Here is an 18,627-nt window from a genome sequence, read left to right on the forward strand (position 1 = left end):
GCTGTACAGGAACCCAAAAAAAAAAAAAAAACCACTGCAGGCTATCTCCTGAATGGAGTAAGACTCCATTTCTAATTGAAGAGGTACAACGTGAAGCCCAAAAGGTTAAAAGAAAGCAGCTGGACAAAATGACTGAAACATATGGCTCTGCACAATTCCACAATGAATAAACTTTCTTTGAAACCAAGAGTAATCATAACACATCCTCCAGAAAGGATGATTACTCAATCCCTGACAAAAATTTATGTCCAGGAAATCAGTGAGCCCAACTATAACCACAAACTGTGGTTACAATCGCCGCTTGCACCAAAATCTGATTCTCTTCAATCTTCTCAATCTTAACCAGCACCAATTAAATCTCTTTCAGATGATTTTATTGCCTCGGCTGTCATAAGTGCAACTGTGGCTCTATGAAGAGCAAGATCAGCCTTGTGCAGCAGCCACTGAGCTTTTTCTCTTTTCAGCTTAGCCATGGTTAATGCATGCTGAGCAGCACTTGATGCATCCCGTAATCTAACCTCATCAAGATCCACTTTGAGATCCTGAAATGTATCAAATGGTAACTTATTTGGTTTTGACAATTCATACATGTCAGCACCCCGACGACAGGCTCCATTTCTCTTAAATCTTTGAGCACGCAAGAAAGGTGCAACTTCACAATTCTCAGAGGATGGGAACATTCTCCTCTTCTTTACACTACATATGTAGGATTTTGGAGGAGGACCTCTATCTGTAACATCATAGTAGGGTAAAGAGTCTTGAGACTCCGTCTTCACGGTGTCCTTCGGTGAAATACTCGACGAAGACTGATGCCAACCAAATGAATCAGAAGATTCATAACTAGGGATGTTAAGTATGGCCTTCTCCTCTCTAACCGATACTTCAGCCAATTTCCTGCCTGGTATCAGATATGCAAACTCAAAATGGAAATCTAATTTCGTGGGATAAACTAATCTTTAAAAAAAGAAGAAATAAGTACCTGAATTGTAGAAACAATTCTGCTCTCTCACAAAAGAATTGTGGTGGCCTGGGAACAAGATCTTCTTATGGGATCGTTGCTTCAACCCTTTGTTAGGTAATTCCAGTCCTCGTGGCCTCAAACAGAAGGCAAACATCAGCGGTTTTTTAATCAAACGCTCCTTATCTTGGCAGCTATCTCGTGAGCTGCACATTATGCTCATAGCTGATTCCCATTCTTTAAGTTGCTTCTGGTAAAACATCCACAGTGCAGGCTGAAGCAAGAAGAGAAATTATGAGAAGACAAGACATTAAAAAATCATTTAATGATAGTTCCTAATTCCTATAATGTCTCAGTAAAAAAGTGTAAAGTCCAAAGCCCGCTAAACTAATGCAAAGATTGCAAAGAGAAGGCCACAAACTCGATGCTGGCAAGCCATCAAGGAGAAAAATAAGAATAATCACAAACATGGTCGATCACTAGATACTTGAAATTAGACGGAGCTTCCACCTATGAGAGCAAGACAATATCAACTTCCAAGTACATTAGAATTATTAATTATGAGACTGAAATATACACCAAGCAGAAAATACCAAACAGCTAGTTCAAATATGGCTAAATGATCTTCTAATCATGAGTGCATGGTATTACCATTATGAGTGCATAATATTAGCAAATACACATGTATATAATTCTTTATAGCAGTTCTATATGGATGTGAAATAACCAAGATGAGAAGTCGTCATAGTTGTCATATAAAATTAACCAATGTATAATAACGTAAAACATACAGATGAAAATTGATTAGCAGCAGTGTGGAAATGTGAACATGATGCCTAACGACAAAGCATTTAAGAAAATATCACCTGAAACTGCCTAATTAGAGGCAATCCTTTCTTCTGCCTCTTAACCCGCCAATACTCATGGATTACTTCTATGATGTCCAATGGCCCAACATTAGCCATGAGTTCCGCTATTTGATTAGCATTAAACTCGTCACAGTGATGAGCATACGCAAGTTTCTCGAATGTGTCCATTACTCTCTCAAACAAATCTTCAGTAACCTCAGATATATTAATCGCCTTGGAATCTGAAAATCTTAATTTTGAAACCCACTCTTCATCACCACTATCCATGTCATATAGCACATGTGCTGGATCAAGAGCCATATCAATCTCTGTCCCAACCTGCCGAATGTATTTTGAACTGCGTAAGAAAGGCACCTCAGCATTGACATTATGGCCACCAGCAACCATGCGAACACCTGGAGTAGGAATGTTTTTGATGGAGGCAGCCCTAATGTTTCTGTTGTAGCACTCTTCATGCATTTGCTTGAAAAGAGACCACTGTCCTCTATCGGGGAACTCTAAATACCAATCTTTTCCACCTTTCCACATCATAGCATGGGTGTATCGGTTTGTGGTTCCAGGCTGCAAAATGTGAGATGCCTTGTGAATATACTTGATAACCCCTGAAAGTTTTATACATATCCTCCACTCTTGCTGGTCATCAAATTCAAGTAAGACCTGAGCACCACACTCTCTCCATCCTCTGTCACCTACAGTGATGAGGACATTTGCATGACAGATCAATGAATCTAGGAAGTTATCAGGGGTTCCAGAACTTCCAGATAATCTCTTTACATTCTTATATGTATATGCTTTACGATGGTTGTTTCGAGAGTCTGAACTTAGTTCATCACCTTGAGGGCAAAACGAGTACGAAACTTGACTTCGCGGCTTCTTAGAACCACTAACGAAGCCATTCCGCATGGAATCTTCCAGCCACAATCTTGAACGATATCCAAATGATCGTGAAACTGAAATATGATGATTACGATGCCATGCACTCCTTGGAGCAGTTGGTTTAGCAAAACGGATTGAATGCCCATTCATTTCGCTTACCAAATTGGGTGCAGATTGCATACCTACTCCATCCTTGTTGGGTGTATCCTCACAGGAGTAGGGCCCACCTTCAGACTTGTCTGGAGTGAAGTATAGGGAATGAGAGGAGTATTGCTTATCAGCTCCGGGGCATGAGCCAGTCTCGCATGAAAGTCTTTCAAATTGGACGACGGTACTGTCATCTTTGTTCTTTCCATCATCCCTGCTTTCTTCAGTGCTTCCAGTCACAGTAACCTCTCTACTGAAGGAATTGATAGAAGGCCTCATCCAATCACCATCATTGCTAGCGGAGAGTGCATCAGTCAGTACTTTTGCATGGTCAAGAGTGAGACCTCCAGAACTGGAAGCAGCCTGGCCCGAGGAATATCCAATCATCTCAAGTGTAATTGCTGAAGCTTGGTCAGAAGGATCTTCAACATGAGAGCAAACATCAGCTCTCAACTTGTCATTATCTGTACGCTCTTCAGAAACAAATGAAATTGGATTTTGGAAGCGAATAGAAGATACATTGTTTTCAGTTAAAAATTTGAGATGAAAACCAAGTAAAACTAAAGGTGTAGTATCCTTCTCATCAAGAGGACAGATGACAAGGTTAGCATCTGATTTGCCAAATAAAAGCTGATGCATAAGGCCTTTGTCATACTCTTTTGAAAGGCCCTGTATGACAGAGAGTTGATGAGAAGTCAGTTTCAATTTACAAAGTGACAAAATAAATGGAATTAATAAAATAAGCAACCATATGAATGCTATTACGTAAAACACCTAATAGTTGCATGTTGATCAGTAAAAGAAATAAATAATTCTATGTTGATTAACAAGATACCTCAGGTAAAATTGGATCCGGTGAGGTGGGGACTATCTGATAATTGCCATCAGTAAAATTCTTGATATTAGAGTATGAACAGTCAGCTTTTGGTAGCTCCTTCAATTTCACACAGTGGTGCTTGAGTTTTTGATCCAGATATACCCAACTTGAACTCTCCAACCTAAAGAAGCTGAACAACACGAACATAATCTGACTTCCTCTCTCGTGCATGCCTGAAATCTTAAACCTGATTGATGTGAATGGTGTTTGCATCTCCTTGAAGTCAAACTGTTGCGTACACTGATGAAATGTGCCTATAAGCAAACATACAAGCGATACTGCCAATTTTAAACATACTTCAATCAAAAAATACCTAAAACCTAGAGCATTATCAAAAATAGCTATTTCCAAATGAACCATTGGCCACACTCGCATCAGTTTGCCATACTGAAGAAAAAACAGTGCACGGCTAAGACAAACACTATCAGCTCCGTACACACACTTATAAATGTAGTGCAGCAGCAAGCTCAATCTAAACATGACTGGGGTCAGTTCCAATAAAGTAGTGGCTGCACAGTGTTCCTCTGCAGCAGATGTCCTGTCAGAAACAGAAGCAAATATGCTGATGGAACCCATGGTATTTCCAGGAGAAGATTCATGCTCCAAAATGTCCACAAAACTCTTTAGTCTCTTACGAAACCGTCTCCTAAAATAAACAAAGGAAAACTTTCTATCTCTGGCACCACTCCTGCTGTTCAGCAAAGACACTTCACTGGTGTTCTTGATTGAGCTCTGTGGCATAATTGAACTATTGAATAATATATTTGGATCAATATTTGATGGGGTCACATCCATGCATCTGCTGGCCTCAAATGAATAAGACATTTGAGAATCCTTAGTTGGCTGACCATGATTTTGCCTCATAACAGTATTAGCTGGAGAGGATTTCGCTCGATGAGCTGATTGAGCCAACCATGAAATGATTGGCTCTGATTCTGTAGAGCTGTCCATACTACTGTCATCTGTGTACTCTTTCTCTTTCGTATAGTTTAAATTTGTTGCCAATCCTGAGCGTTTATTATATATACTAGCAACTTCACTTGGGAAAAGCAAAAGTTTAAACCTCTCATTTCGGAGGTCAATCCATTCCTTGTCACGATCATCATATCTAACATAGTGCAATCTTGTTACTGGATCATACTCTTTAACGCGACCAAAGTACCAACTCTTGTCAAGAGGCCAGAATACTCTGATCCTCTGTTTTACAATACAAAATGGATTCAAATCTTTAGGATAGACTTCATAGAAATGACGACGCTTTCTACTGAAACTGTCTCCATAACACTTCCTTGGGCGCAACACTCTACCAGCACCAACCACTTTAGTAACTTCTATTTGTGAACCCTTGATATTCTCATGAGCTGATTGAGGAGGCAATGGCCCATTTACTGATTTTGATGGAGATGATGTTCTATTCCCTGGGAATCCAGAACATACTGGATCAAACAGGGAACAAAGCATTCTAGCAGCATTTTGTTCAAGATTCTCCTCATCGTCCTCTTGAAGGTCTCCATAAAACTTCCCACCATCATCATGTATAGGTGTTTTATCAGAAAGGCCAGCTTTCTTTACCTTAGAGGAGTGTTTTCTGGAACAATCATTTCTCCTGGTGAGCTGAACAGAATTGCTGGTCGCATTCTTGAAGCAATCAATAGAATTTTCTCCACCAACTCTATTCTCCTTAAAATCATTGGATCTCTTCTTTCGCTTACAGGTTAACACCTCAGTGGATGGGAAAATGTTACCAGATTTTTCATCATTATGAGCATCATGACTGCTCTTACCACAAAAGTTACTTGCAAACCTCTTTAGACTATTAGAATTTTCAGGCTTTTTCTGCCTCAATACGCCCCGAGGCCGCTTTGGTACATCAGTACGGTCACCCGAACCAATCAAATTCTCCAGGTTCCTGATGCTTAGAGTTCGGAGGTGTTCCTGACCTGCCAGGGGTAAAGGAATATCATCGCCCAAATTCTCCACACTACAAGTTAAAGTATCCAATTTGGCTGCAGAAGCATTTAGACTGCTAACAGTCTCCTTTTTCTCAATACCAGAAACAGACCCAGTTGTATTCACCCTCAGTGCATTCAAACTGTTTCTCTGCCTTTTGGAAGCAGACTCAACAGCACTAAAAGAAACCTCCGTTTTACTCCTTTTCCGCCTCACAGATACCCTGTTCTCCAATGTGGAGCTCCTTTTCCGCTTTGATGCTTTGGACTCTCGATTCACAGCAGCACTCCCCTTCTTAGACCAAGATTTTCTTGCAGAACTCCTTGATTTCCTAGCATAGATACTCTGGAGATCCAAAGATCTCGATCTTTTAGTACTATCGGATGTACCAGGTTTCTCGACGCTAACATCCATATGCAAATAGCGAATCCAGAAGAGAAAAACCAGCTACTCCAAATTTTACCATCCATCATACATGGGACAATGATCGGAACATTAGTGTCGGATCTAAGAGCATCATATCCTTCGCATGCTCCCAATGTGAACACAAATCGAACGCTGGATAGCATACAAATCGATTAGCGTCATTTCCCCTATCGATCTCTTCACAATCCGAATTGATCAAATAAAAGTGCTAGAACACCACATAAATGAAATAGAACAACCCATATAAACCAATTCGCCCATCGATCAGGACCAAATCAATGGCGGAATCGATCTCGGGAGAAAATACCTTGATGTGGTGAGATTTCGGGAGGTAATTTCTCAACCCTAGAATACCAACGGGCTAGGGTTTCCTTGATTTCACGAGACCTAGGGTTTAGACCGCAAAAATAGAAAAACCGAAAGGAAAGCAAATTACAGCTCGCATTCACGAGGACTACGGCGATTCTGCACGTCAGATCTTAATCTAACGGTTAGCGTTTACCTGCTGACGTAATAGCATTAAAAGGATTCCAGGTTCTCGGTAGCAAACGACGAAGAAATGGACGGGCCGGATCGGTCCAATCGATTACGTGGAGGGTCAAGATGCCAGAGTACGTTAGAGAGATTTGGGCGGGCTACTGGGACACGTCGTAGTAACAGAAATTTCTGAAAGACGCTCATAAAGCTTTATCCTTTTCTTATCGTTGTATGTAATATAATGCCCTTATCTACATCGTTATTTACCTCCATATCCTTTAGTTGTTGGTTTTCGTGTGCAAATATACCCTTCAAAACTTGCCTATTTGTTTGCATGCCATTATAAATTACGTACTTATGTGCACAACCTATTAATTTTTTATTACTTTTAAATTTAAAACCATATAATTAAAGGTATTCTTGTCCTTTTTATTATATATATATATTTATTTATTTATTTATTCTAACATTTTTTAGTTGTGTATACACGTCGTGTGAGTGATCTGCCTGATAAATCTAGTGGATATTTTATTATTCGAGAATGTATCAAGTGGGTATTTTTGTTTCTTCTATCAAGGTTTTTTACACGAGCTTTAATCTCATAATTTTGTTAATCTTACTCTCCAAAAATACTACTTATTATCCGATTATGGATTTTCTTATAATAATAATAATAAATAAATAAATAATCTGTCGGCAGGTCCCTCGCATGTCCAATGATCGTGGCGATTACTAAATTACGGAATTACCCTCCATTCTCAGACAAAGACGTAATTGGTTTTCCACCTCTTCTGTTTACCACTTGTTTTCTCTTAGACATGCCTGCTTTGCTCTCTCGGCTCCAAATCCTCCTAAAACCCTCGCGTCCCTTCTCTTCGATCCCCTTCTCGAGATCCAAGTCCCTCGCACGAAACCCTAATTTGATCCATTCTACCTTCCGCAAAGCCTCCGATTTCTCTCGCACCTTCTCCGCCATGGCGGGCACCGCGGAGGAATTTGTTAAGGGGAGGGTATTCCCTAATGGTGTCGCTGTTATCACTCTCGATCGCCCCAAAGCCCTCAACGCTATGAATATAGGTTGCGATTTCCTTATGCATTCATCTTAAGTCGTGTTCGATTTCTTCTTTTTCGAGTTCCTGAATTATTGATGTCTCAAGAACCGAATCAGGTGCATGCTACTTGAAACAGTGAAAAATTTCTTAACATCCGTGTTAAGGTATAAACTCCTAAATGGCGTTGCCGTCATCACCTTCAATCGCCTCAAAAGCCAAAGTCCTCAACGCCTGAATTTGAGTTGCGATTTCCTTATGTCTTTATGCTAATTCGTGTTCTTTTTCTTTTTCGAGCTCTTGAATTCTCGATGTCACAAGAACCAGGTGCATGCCACTTGAATCAGTAAAAATTTTCTTGAGATTGGTGTTTGAAGTATATCTTTAGTTTGCTTCTTCTCATAATGGCGTTGCCATCATCACATTCGATCACCCCGCCAATATTTCGTACTAGATTTATTGTTGACTTTTTGAACTGGAACAAGAACCGGTTGCATGCTATCTGAAATAGTATAAAAATGCTCTAATGAGTGTCTTATTTTTATGGGTTTCTTTTGTGAGGCTCTTGAATTCTTGCTGCGCAAGAACCAGTGAAATCCATCTTAGATATAAAAGATATGATTGACAAATCAAATTAAATATATTGTTGTTTCTTTACTTCTTTATCCTTGGTAAAACTGTTTGCGTTAGATTTTAGAGTAATACTTTATGTAGTGGAAGGGGAGTGACTACAAAGATAATGTGGTGCAGAGATGGACATAAAATATAAGAGCTATCTTGAGGAGTGGGAAGTTAATCCGAATATCAAATGTGTTCTGGTGGAGAGCAGCTCGCCCCGTGCATTTTCAGCAGGTGATTGGTCTTTATAAACTGTAACTGATTGCAAAAATGTTTTGAGATTTTTGAAGTGCTTTCCTCTTATCTTCTGATTCCAGAGCATTGGTTATGATCTGAGGATGAATTCATGCTCATGGCCAATGCAGGAATGGATATTAAGGGTGTTGTAGCAGAAATTCAAAAGGACAAATCTACATCACTTGTACCAAAGGTCTTTTGATAGGATAAGCTATAACTTTTGTTTCACTTTTGATATGCAGCTGTTTACTTATAGCTAAGTAACAAATACATATCTTAATATCTTTGAACTGTGCTTGTGCAAATTGTGCAAATGATAACAAAGTTAGTAGTGTAAAATGCAGGAGGGGATGTGAAGCAGATTACTATCAGATGCGAAATGTCAGAAATTATTGAGGTCAAAGAAGACTTAGATGCATGTCATAATTTGCCGATAGAGAACTATCAAATTTTTTTTCCTTCTTTCTCTATCTTCTTTCGCAGTTTGTTAATCTTATTTGTAGTTCTTTTATAGATTTTTCATAATTCTATCGTTTTCTTGGCAATTTAGCATGCCTTAGTTTATCAAAAGGCTCATTTAGTCCATCATCTTAAGGTTTGAATATCTTCTAAATCATATTTTTCAAAAGGTGTCTTGCCTATTCTGAAGCCATGATAAATATTATTGAGCATGACAAATATGTACAAGTGAACAAGTCACTTCAATTTGCTGTTTCAATGTGTTCTATTCTTTCTATTGGAGAAAATGGGAGAAATAGTAATCTATTGATACTTCCTACTGAATAATTGGAAACTGGAACACACTACTGCAGTACTGCTAGAATTAGAGTCTAAGTTGGTGAATTTCAGTCAGTAATTGAAACTCCTGATCATTTGCATAAGGTCATGACTGAAACTGTTGGGAGCATATCCAGTTTATTAGAATTTTATGCATCCAAGAAATATCTTCCCTAAGATATCAGTCATGCCCTTGTTGCCCATATAACATCTCTTAATGAATAAACACTTTATTTTTTTCTGTGAAAGTCATTTTGTGTCAATGTAGAATTTTTGATGGTAGGATCGCTTGCTTTGCTTGAGATCTATGAGCATGAGATTCTAAATAGCATACTGTGTTGTATGTCTTTCCTGGAAAATATGCTCTTATTGTTGTGAACTTAATAGTCCCATTGTTGAGTTTTGCTGCATGACAGGTTTTTGCAGCCGAATATTCACTTATATGCAAGATATATGAGTATAAGAAACCTTACATATGCTTAATGGATGGTGTAACCATGGGATTTGGAATTGGATTATCTGGCCATGGCCGCTATAGGATTATCACTGAGGTATAATTATCTATAGTGCTTCAAATTTAATTTATATGAGCAAACTTTGTGATTTATCTGGTGTTACTGTGCTCTCCATCTCTGATGATGTTATCTGGCTGATGTCACTGTATGACAGAGGACACTTATGGCCATGCCTGAAAATGGAATTGGCTTGTTTCCTGATGTTGGGTTTGCATACATTTCTGCACAGGGTCCAGGAGGAGGTGCAGTTGGTATGTACTGTAATTTTTCACTTATTGTATTTAGTAAATTTGGAAATTTGTGCCTCAACAGCATCTGTCTTTTACATACTTGTTGAATGTGAGCATAATCTCCACAGTTGCAATATTCACATCATAACCTGTTGCCCTGTTTTTTCAAAAATTGATCAAGCCTATATTTTAAAATATCACTCCAAGCCATTAGTTATATCTTGGAATGCTGTTTTGTAGAATTGTAAAGCCCTTCTCCTTCACTTTGTACTATCTTGGAATATATCTTGGATTATTGTATGCTGCCTATTGCATAACCATTATAGTTTCTTATTTTTGTTCAAGTCATTGGAATTTTCCAAGAGAACTCTGAAATTCATGGTTCTTAGTTTTGACCAATTCTGATTCCACTCTGAAAATAGTCATTTCCCGGTTGTAACCAGATTGGCTAACACAACCCAATATGGGTTAAATAGGTTGGATGCCATTTGGATCCGACCGGGGACATCAATACCATCTCCGCGTCCCTTTCCCAGCAAGCACTACACACATCTCATCTCCCCCTCTCTCTCTCTCTCTCTCTCACACACACACACATGCACCTTGACAAAGTTCCAATGTTGATCCATCAAAATAGAAGTTTCCAGAGCTCCTCCATTGACAGATACAATGTCACTGCACTTGGGTATGCCCTTTCTTTCTATTTGATTTTTTGGGGTTTCTCATTTCTCCTCTCTCTCTCTCTCTCTCTCTCTAAGATTTTTTCTGCATTTAAAAATAATTTTTAGGATTTTACGTAATTTTAAAGATAATTTGATATTGAAATGGCTGATAAGGCGGCCGACGTATATCATTTTTTAGGCGGCTGATCTCAATCCCAATATTTGAATCTTGCTTCAATTTGATCATAGATTCCTATGAAGTATACTTCAAAATTTATAGTATGTTATTTTGTATATTCATGTAGACAAAGTCAATATTGTCATTGGGATAAATCACATCACTTCTGTTTGTGGCCTTTGGGCCTTAATTGCATTATTTCTAAAGTGGTCCCCAACTTTCTGGCTTGCTTAAATTTCTCTTTATGATCTCAACTTGTCATACTTTGGGGCTCATTACTTTTAGAACGACTTTGGCTATATTTAACAAAAGATGTATTAAATATTTGGGTGTGAGGCTTACAACATTTAACCAACTGTCTGTACTTCTACTGTTGCACTGAATAGAGATGAATGGAGAAAATAATTCATAGAGCTGATCTCAAATAGTTGAGATTATAAGCTTTGTTTTTGTTGTTGCGTGATTGAACATACTTCCTTTTCTTATCACAAATATACTAATTTTATTGCAGGTTATTACCTTGGAATGACTGGCAAAAGAATTTCTTCACCATCTGATGCATTATATGTTGGTCTTGGAACTCATTATGTCCTATCTGGGAGCTTGGGTTTGCTAAAAGAAGCTCTTCTAAGTATAAACTTGTATGTTGCTGAATTTTTTTTTAATTTTTTTTTTTGCTTTCTGAACCTTGCCTCACCACCTTAGGACCTCTACGTGCAAATCATCAGAATGAACTACCTACTGTTTCATAAAACCTTAAAATATCGACATTAATAGAAGACCTACCAGTTTTCTCAATATCCTTATTTTTGGAATGCCATTTATTCTGGTCAATTTGAAAGAGCTATAATTTTAATTGTTTTGTTCATATATTAATTTTCTCACTTGCGAAAATGAGGGACTATTATGTGGTGCTAACGACGTACCTACCTACCTGTTTTTAAGTTCTGAAATAACATATTAGGGCAAAGTATGTTATTTTATATTTTAAAGACTTGATTATCTTAGTATGATGTCAGATGTTCGGACGCTGCTATTATATTTTCTAAAGATATTATTATCCATGAAATGTAATGCAATCTCTCATATTCTGATTGATGAGGCCAAGAAAATTAAATGATAGTGCAACTCTCCATCCAAGTCTATGCTTTATGGGATAACTTCATGTGCTGCCTATGTTAATGCAGCAGATGTGTGATGTATGTATAATAACGAGCTGGGAATATTATTATTTGAATATTGTGGTGAAACTAGCTCTATATTGTAAACACAATGGAAAGAGTGGCTATGATTTCTAGGACGTATTGTGAGCCCGTATGTAGAGACAATCATCATATGTAGGCTTTGATATTAAAAAATTTAAGATAGCTTCTTTTAAACCATTCAATGATGTTTTGAAGAGGCATATCAAAACACTAACCTTCTAAAGCACCCTTAGTGTTTCATAATCATGGAGCCCATTATTTCCATCATCAAATTTTCTGATCGAGTTGATAATCTGAGCATTTGAGGTTTTTAAACAGTTCCTCTTTTTGGTGATGAAAATATGAAAAGAGACTTGAAAATGTAGTAGGCTTTTACTTTGTTTATCTTTGTACTTCCTGTGCAATACTTTCCTTTTTTTCATTGTACTTTGAAATCCCATCTCCATCCTTCTTTCTCTTTGCACTGTTAGATTCCTTTTTAGCAGATTGCACAATGTCTGCATAAGTTTCTAGCTGTCTGATTTCCCTCTCCTTTCTTATTTTTGTGTTTCTTTTGTCATCCAATCTATCCGTTATATAACTAAGGTCTTACATATTCATGCTAATTCAATCAACTTTTTTGTTAGGATTTTCTGAAAAAAATGCATTTGCAAGGTAGGAGAGTTGCTTTTAGTAGCTGCACTTAAGGTGTTCTGGTTGAAGTGTGAATCAATGCTAATTGTTTCTTCTTTTGAAATTCTCTTTTTGACATTTGTTGTAATCAATAGATCTATAAATCTTTTAAATACGAATACATGTAAGCTGACATTTTGAAGATAATTTTATTGTAGAACTGTAGTTTATCTGGTTTCTTGGTTTTGTTCAAATGCTACAAATCAGTCTAGGATACATTTATCTATTAACATTTATATATTGACCTTGTTGAGGTTCCTTGAGCTCATGTATTTTGTGGTTGCAGCACAGAGGATCCTCATAAAGATGTTCAGGCATTGTTAACAAACTATCATAAGGAGCCTGAATCAGAAGCTAAGCTGGAAATTCTTTTGCCTCATATCATTTCTTGTTTTGCTGCACACAAACCAGTCTCTGAGACAATAGAAGAGCTGAGAAAGCATCAAATGAGTACAGATGCTGCAGGTATACTCTTGGATACAATCCAATTTAGAGCAAGGATCCACTAAGATGCAAATGATGCTAATATTGCTGATAGTTTGACACCTATGTGTACCAGTATCACGTTGATGTGTAATTTTCTCAGCATGCTAGACCGTGAAATTTCTCTTGTTATGGCATTGGTTTAAATAGGGAAGAGAAGGGATGGGTTTACATTCTCATAGCACTTTCCTGATAATCACAATTAAAACATACGATATTTTTCTTCTGGCAAAACAGAACTGACGCATGCAAATAAGGAAGTAATGAAGCCAACATTTTGGTGAAGCAAATATTTTATTTACAATCTAACGACTTAATGAATAAATTGACATGGATTGGCATTGACTGTACCTTGGTACCATAATAAACATGTCCCATGAATTGACAATTCCCATTAATTTTGCATCTAGTGGTCTAGAATAATAAAAGCGCAAAATATTTCTCCTGGCTGAAAACCAAAATAATAAAAGAATGGCCCTGTGAAAATCAATTAGGGCATTAGCTATTGATGATCTATCTCATCATTGTTTCTGACTACAGTGGCAGAATGGGCCAGTGATGCTCTTGCTGGGCTTGGTAAAGGTGCTCCCTTTTCTCTTTGTTTAACCCAGAAGCATTTTTCCCAAGTTGCATCTGCACAAGGAAATGATAATGACCAAATGTCAAAAGTAAGCCGCCAGATAGTCAAGTTTCGTCCTGGTTTCAGTTAGCTTATGTATGCATATAGTATGACTTTCTATCTTATGCTGCATTATGCAACAGCTAAATGGTGTTATGAAAATTGAATATCGCATGGCCTTGAGGTCCTCAATTCGACATGATTTTGCTGAAGGTGTTCGGGCAGTTTTGGTGGACAAGGACCAGGTATTTTCATTTACTGAGACCATATTTTACCTACCTTTGGCAGTTATTTGTGTAAGAAATCTGTTGTTGGGCTTGAACAAGGATGGAATATAATAAACCATTAAGTACTCTTCCAGCTTTGAGAACTATTTAGATTTCCCAAGTCCCAACCAACTTGTCCATAAGGTAACAACTAACAACTAACATGTCAAATTAAAAGACATGCAAATGCCAATATGCCATGTTGATTGATAAGCTAAAGTAACTCCAAACATAAATTATTATCAGCAAAATTGTGATGCGGACATCAATGGCATTACACGAACACATGTATCAGTGTAGTTCCTCCATTAGGAAACTAGTCTTAAGTTAATTATTTTTATTATATATTTACTATTTTTGGTGTTTAGAGTTGTATTGGCTTATTTGCTATTGTTCAGGGTGTTATTTGCTTATTGTCATTTGTAAGATCTATATATAAGCTAACTTTTTACTCAATTGAAGTTAAAGAAGAAATAAATTTTTTTAAGATTTATCTTCAATCTAAATTTTGGGTGTGAAACTCTAGTAAATAATGGAGGTGTGAACCTCTTTTTTTTTTTCTTTCACTATCATCGTTTTTAGAATCTTAACGATCCTATTGTTTCACATTATTTTGGTATCAAAGCAATGATTTTTAGGATTCAAATCTTCTCCAAATCACATTTTCTCTCTCTTCGCCCATTAATTTATCCATCCTACCCATCTTCCCTAATCTTTATTACCATTTCCACTTGGTATAGACAGGCCTTTCAGGTTCTATGCCGCTCTACAATTGTCTATCGTTTGACACTTGCATTATGAATGTCTTATCATCACGAACTCTACCACATTCGCATGAGAAGATCACCATTGTGGAGGAACGAGAAGAACCAATCGTCATTACGAAATTGTGAAGCAAGATCCGACTAGACATGGAGTGTTTGTGCATCATCCAATAGTCAATCATCATCTAAATTAACCTTCTTCTCTGTTATAGGCGCACCGAAAAAAAAAATCGAATGTTAGAATTTGGAGAATTTCAAATTTTTGAATTTGTGTATTTCAAAATTTTGTACTTCGTGAATTCCAAAGTTTTGATTTTTAAATTTAATGGTTTATCCTTTCCTTGAGATTTCAACGGATCTTTTTTTTTCTTATCCCTCCTAACAAATACTAACTATCCAAAAAAACAACCAAACCTATCCCGAACCCCCCCAATCAAAATTTTCTTTCTTTCCTTGTCATATCTACCAAAATTTCTTCACCTACCTATTAAATTCAAACTCACCTAAACTCAAACTAACCCAGACCCAAACCATTTCAACTCACCAACTCAATCCTCAAATCTATTAGCATCCAACCTAATCTGACCCATTAGCCTTAACTCCAACACATTCCCACATGTTAGTCTTAAGTCATATTCTTCAACCTCAACATATCTAAACCTACCTTAGCCCCAACTCTATTCCTTTACTAGACTCCCATAGCTAGTCGACGTTGTCGCCACCAGCAATGCTCTCTACTAATGCTATCACCACCAGTGTTGCTCTCCATCAACTCCTGACACAACCAGAGTTGCTCTTCACCACCGCCAACACCATCTTCTCTGAACTCTACTACCTATCATCACTTGCTTGTAACCGTCAACCACCATCCACCGTTATCACGCCTCCATTGACTTCTTCTCTCGTCCCTATGATCAGTGTTTTTTCTGAAATTGATGACAAGTCTTGACATTAGAAAGATTTGGGTGTAAAACTCTAGCTTGAGGGTGAAGGTATGAAACCTATCCCTAACCATAATGATACTTGGCTTGATTAAAGTGACTTGGAACGATAGAAGCCCTACAAGCTAAAGCAATACGAGGAAAGTCTCAGTTCACTACTCAAAGTCACTAAAGGACAAGTCCTATCATTAGAAAAACTTTGTGAAACCATTATTTGTTAGGTGGAGGTGTTAAACCTATCACCATACTGATGATATTTTGCTTGAACGAAGTGAATTGAAGTGTTAAAAAACTGTGAGACTGGAGCAATATAAATATTGCAGAGGACACACTCGAGAAAGTCGAGTTCTCTCCCACTCGGGGAGAATGATGCGAACATCAACAACATATTACATAGCACATGTATCAATGCAGTTCCTCCTTAAGTTAATTATTTTTATTATATATTTGTAATCTATGGTTTAGGGTTATATTTGCTTTTTTACAATTGTTTAGGGTGTTATTTGTTTATTGTCATTTGTAAAGTCTATATATATGCCAACTTTTTACTCGGTCGAAGTTAATGAAGAAATAAAATTTGTAGCGATTTATTTTCAATGCAAGTTTTAGGTGTGAAATCCTAGTTGAAAATGGAAATGTAAAATTTGTAGCGTTTTATCTCCGATGCAAGTTTTGGGTGTGAAACTCCAGTTGAGAATGGAGGTGTAAAACTCTATCCATCTTTTTTTTCTTTTTTCCATTGTCGTTCCTAGAATCCTAACAACCCGTTATTTCACATCAAGGTACCTCAAGAAACTAGTTGAACATAAGAGATATTGCAATCCTCAAAAGACACAAGATAAATGAGCTACTAAATTATCTAGGAATTCTGCAAGTCCAATGCATGAAAGCCTAGCAGTATTGCTAGAGGACCAAGATCCTCTACATGCTAAACTCATGTTAAAAATCACCAATTTGAGTTCAGATTAATTAATTTTCCTTGACGAAGGAAACGGAATGCGTCAAACCATGCCTTAGCCAGTGACAATTGTAGGATTTCATTGGTACACGGTGTATGAATGAGACAATAAAAAAATCCTATATAGGAAATAATGAAGAAGGGAGCTGAAATACATGTTGAGTTTCATATAATGTTTAGTGCCACATTTGAAGCGAGGAAGAACAAATTTAACTATTTGGATGATAGACAAGATTCTTTAGTTTGTCTGTACTCCTTTTGTTTGCCAACAGAGGAAGAAAAACATTTAAAGGGAAAAGATGGAGACTTGTGCACAATTATATTTAAGGTGCAAAAGTCACTGTTGCACCTGAATAGACTTCACCCACCTAAAGAGTCTTGTAAAGGTGTTTGCAGCATGTTCCATTTTGCATCTATCATCGATTATTTTTTTGTAGAGCCTTCCAAGGTGATTGACTATGTTATCTGTGCGATAAGGGAGAAGTCTAATGGATAATGAGAACTCCTGTGGTTTTCTGTTAAGTTACCGCTTAATGCAGAGAATTTGTTTCCGGGTGTTTTTTTTCCTTATCTGTGATTTTTCTCATTTCATTAGTGAGCATTTGCACACAATGAGGAGGCAGAACATTTCAGCGAAATTTCATCTTTTTTAGGTGTTTGCTGCTCTCTTTGTTTTTGCATCCACCTTTCGATTATTTTCCATTTGACTATCCAAGGTGATTTAACCATGGTAGTCTGTAATAATGGAGAAGTCTGTTGGATAATAGCTTTCTTTGGGTATCTTGTTAAGTATTTGTCTAGTGCATATTATCTCTCTTCTGAGTTATTTTAACGCTGCCTTCTCTACTTAGGATTGCATCTAGGTGCCTTTTGCTGTATCGCATTTATTTCACACTATTTATGGAAGATGCTTCAACATAGACATGCTTACTTTTGACTTTTGAGTACTCATTTTCAGTTGCGTGCTACATCATATTACAAACTTACGTACTCGAAAGCCCAAACAACCAAAATTTTCTAACTTCCGTCATAATTTTGGTTCCAAAATTTGGGAATATTTGATTGCTGAATAATTGAAATTTCAGAATCCTGTGTTTTTATAGCTTGATAAGATGACACTTAATGGATGTCAAAGATTTCTCAGGATATGAACCAATATAATGTCTTGATAACAAGGTGATGCCATACTATGGTTCTCCGTGAAAGTTGGTTTCTCTTTCATTGCCATGAATGGAAAGAGTGGTTGCATATTAATGCCAAGATGTCACACATGTACATAACCATGATCATTCATTCTTACATTCTTGTTCCAGGAGATCCTCTATTTGGTAATTCTTTCTAGGGGTCGTAGTGCTCCATACCACACCTATCAGAAGTGAACTTATTTATATAACTTTATTAAAGTTCCGTACGTGGTTCTTTGCAGAATCCCAAATGGAGTCCCGCAGCACTGGAGGATGTCGACATGGCTGAAGTGGAATCAGTATTTGAGCCCTTAACTCCTGAAAATGAATTAGGTTTTTGATTATAGGAATTTCAGAGGACATCTTGTCTCTCCTTAAGTTTTATTTATGGTAATTTATAAATAAATAAACTTACAATTGCTAGAATTTGATTCCGCTTAGTAAGATCTAAATTCTGCACAAACATCTTTAATGAGTTTTGCAATATGTGCTTACACTGAATGTTGAAACTGAACTGTCCACCTGCTCTTACATGCCTTCTGTTTATACAAGAGTTTTTGTCGTTAATTTAAGTTAAACTTTTTAGCGAAACATTATATTAATAAATGTTATTCATTTATGGACAATTGTCATTTGTCGTATGCTTAGGGACATTACTGTTCCTTGTGCTTAACTAATTATTTTGTGAA

General features: G+C 37.1%; 2 protein-coding genes across 6 annotated transcripts; one reads left to right on the top strand and one right to left on the bottom strand.

The window, feature by feature from the left end:
* Positions 1-20: 20 nt before the first annotated feature.
* Positions 21-6,548, bottom strand: LOC140768117 (uncharacterized). The gene is made up of 5 exons (XM_073108233.1): positions 6,411-6,548; positions 3,686-6,235; positions 1,825-3,519; positions 980-1,232; positions 21-898 (listed from the first exon to the last, which is right to left on the bottom strand). The coding sequence occupies exons 2-5, from the start codon at positions 6,089-6,091 to the stop codon at positions 339-341; spliced, it is 4,914 nt and encodes a 1,637-aa protein (XP_072964334.1). The 5' UTR covers positions 6,092-6,235; positions 6,411-6,548; the 3' UTR covers positions 21-338.
* An 815-nt stretch (positions 6,549-7,363) lies between these two features.
* Positions 7,364-18,432, top strand: LOC140768199 (3-hydroxyisobutyryl-CoA hydrolase-like protein 3, mitochondrial). Of its 5 annotated transcripts, none has more exons than XR_012105724.1 (11): positions 7,364-7,657; positions 8,380-8,481; positions 8,613-8,677; positions 9,678-9,812; positions 9,931-10,027; positions 11,358-11,487; positions 13,010-13,188; positions 13,747-13,874; positions 13,969-14,070; positions 17,899-18,082; positions 18,181-18,432. XR_012105724.1 is itself a non-coding variant. In XM_073108379.1 (11 exons), the coding sequence occupies exons 1-11, from the start codon at positions 7,399-7,401 to the stop codon at positions 18,277-18,279; spliced, it is 1,329 nt and encodes a 442-aa protein (XP_072964480.1). In that variant the 5' UTR covers positions 7,364-7,398; the 3' UTR covers positions 18,280-18,432. The 5 variants fall into 5 exon arrangements, 4 of the variants coding, with proteins under 4 accessions (XP_072964480.1, XP_072964476.1, XP_072964477.1 ...); XM_073108379.1 differs by lacking the exon at positions 17,899-18,082 and adding an exon at positions 8,830-8,881 and having other exon boundaries at positions 8,613-8,658; XM_073108375.1 differs by lacking the exon at positions 17,899-18,082.
* Positions 18,433-18,627: the final 195 nt, after the last annotated feature.

This window comes from Typha angustifolia, chromosome 10, assembly GCF_048772165.1.
Source record: "Typha angustifolia cultivar Huaian chromosome 10, ASM4877216v1, whole genome shotgun sequence".
In the NCBI taxonomy this organism is placed as follows: domain Eukaryota; kingdom Viridiplantae; phylum Streptophyta; class Magnoliopsida; order Poales; family Typhaceae; genus Typha; species Typha angustifolia.

Excerpts from the sequence above, each read along its gene's own strand:
- LOC140768117 (XM_073108233.1), bottom strand. The coding sequence starts at position 6,091 with ATGGATGTTAGCGTCGAGAAACCTGGTACATCCGATAGTACTAAAAGA. Across the intron at positions 1,233-1,824 it reads CTCTAATTAGGCAGTTTCAG|CCTGCACTGTGGATGTTTTA; the intron begins GTGATATTTTCT and ends TTCTTGCTTCAG. Across the intron at positions 899-979 it reads GAATTGTTTCTACAATTCAG|GCAGGAAATTGGCTGAAGTA; the intron begins GTACTTATTTCT and ends ATCTGATACCAG.
- LOC140768199 (XM_073108379.1), top strand. The coding sequence starts at position 7,399 with ATGCCTGCTTTGCTCTCTCGGCTCCAAATCCTCCTAAAACCCTCGCGT. Across the intron at positions 13,875-13,968 it reads ATAATGACCAAATGTCAAAA|CTAAATGGTGTTATGAAAAT; the intron begins GTAAGCCGCCAG and ends ATTATGCAACAG. Across the intron at positions 14,071-18,180 it reads TTTTGGTGGACAAGGACCAG|AATCCCAAATGGAGTCCCGC; the intron begins GTATTTTCATTT and ends GGTTCTTTGCAG.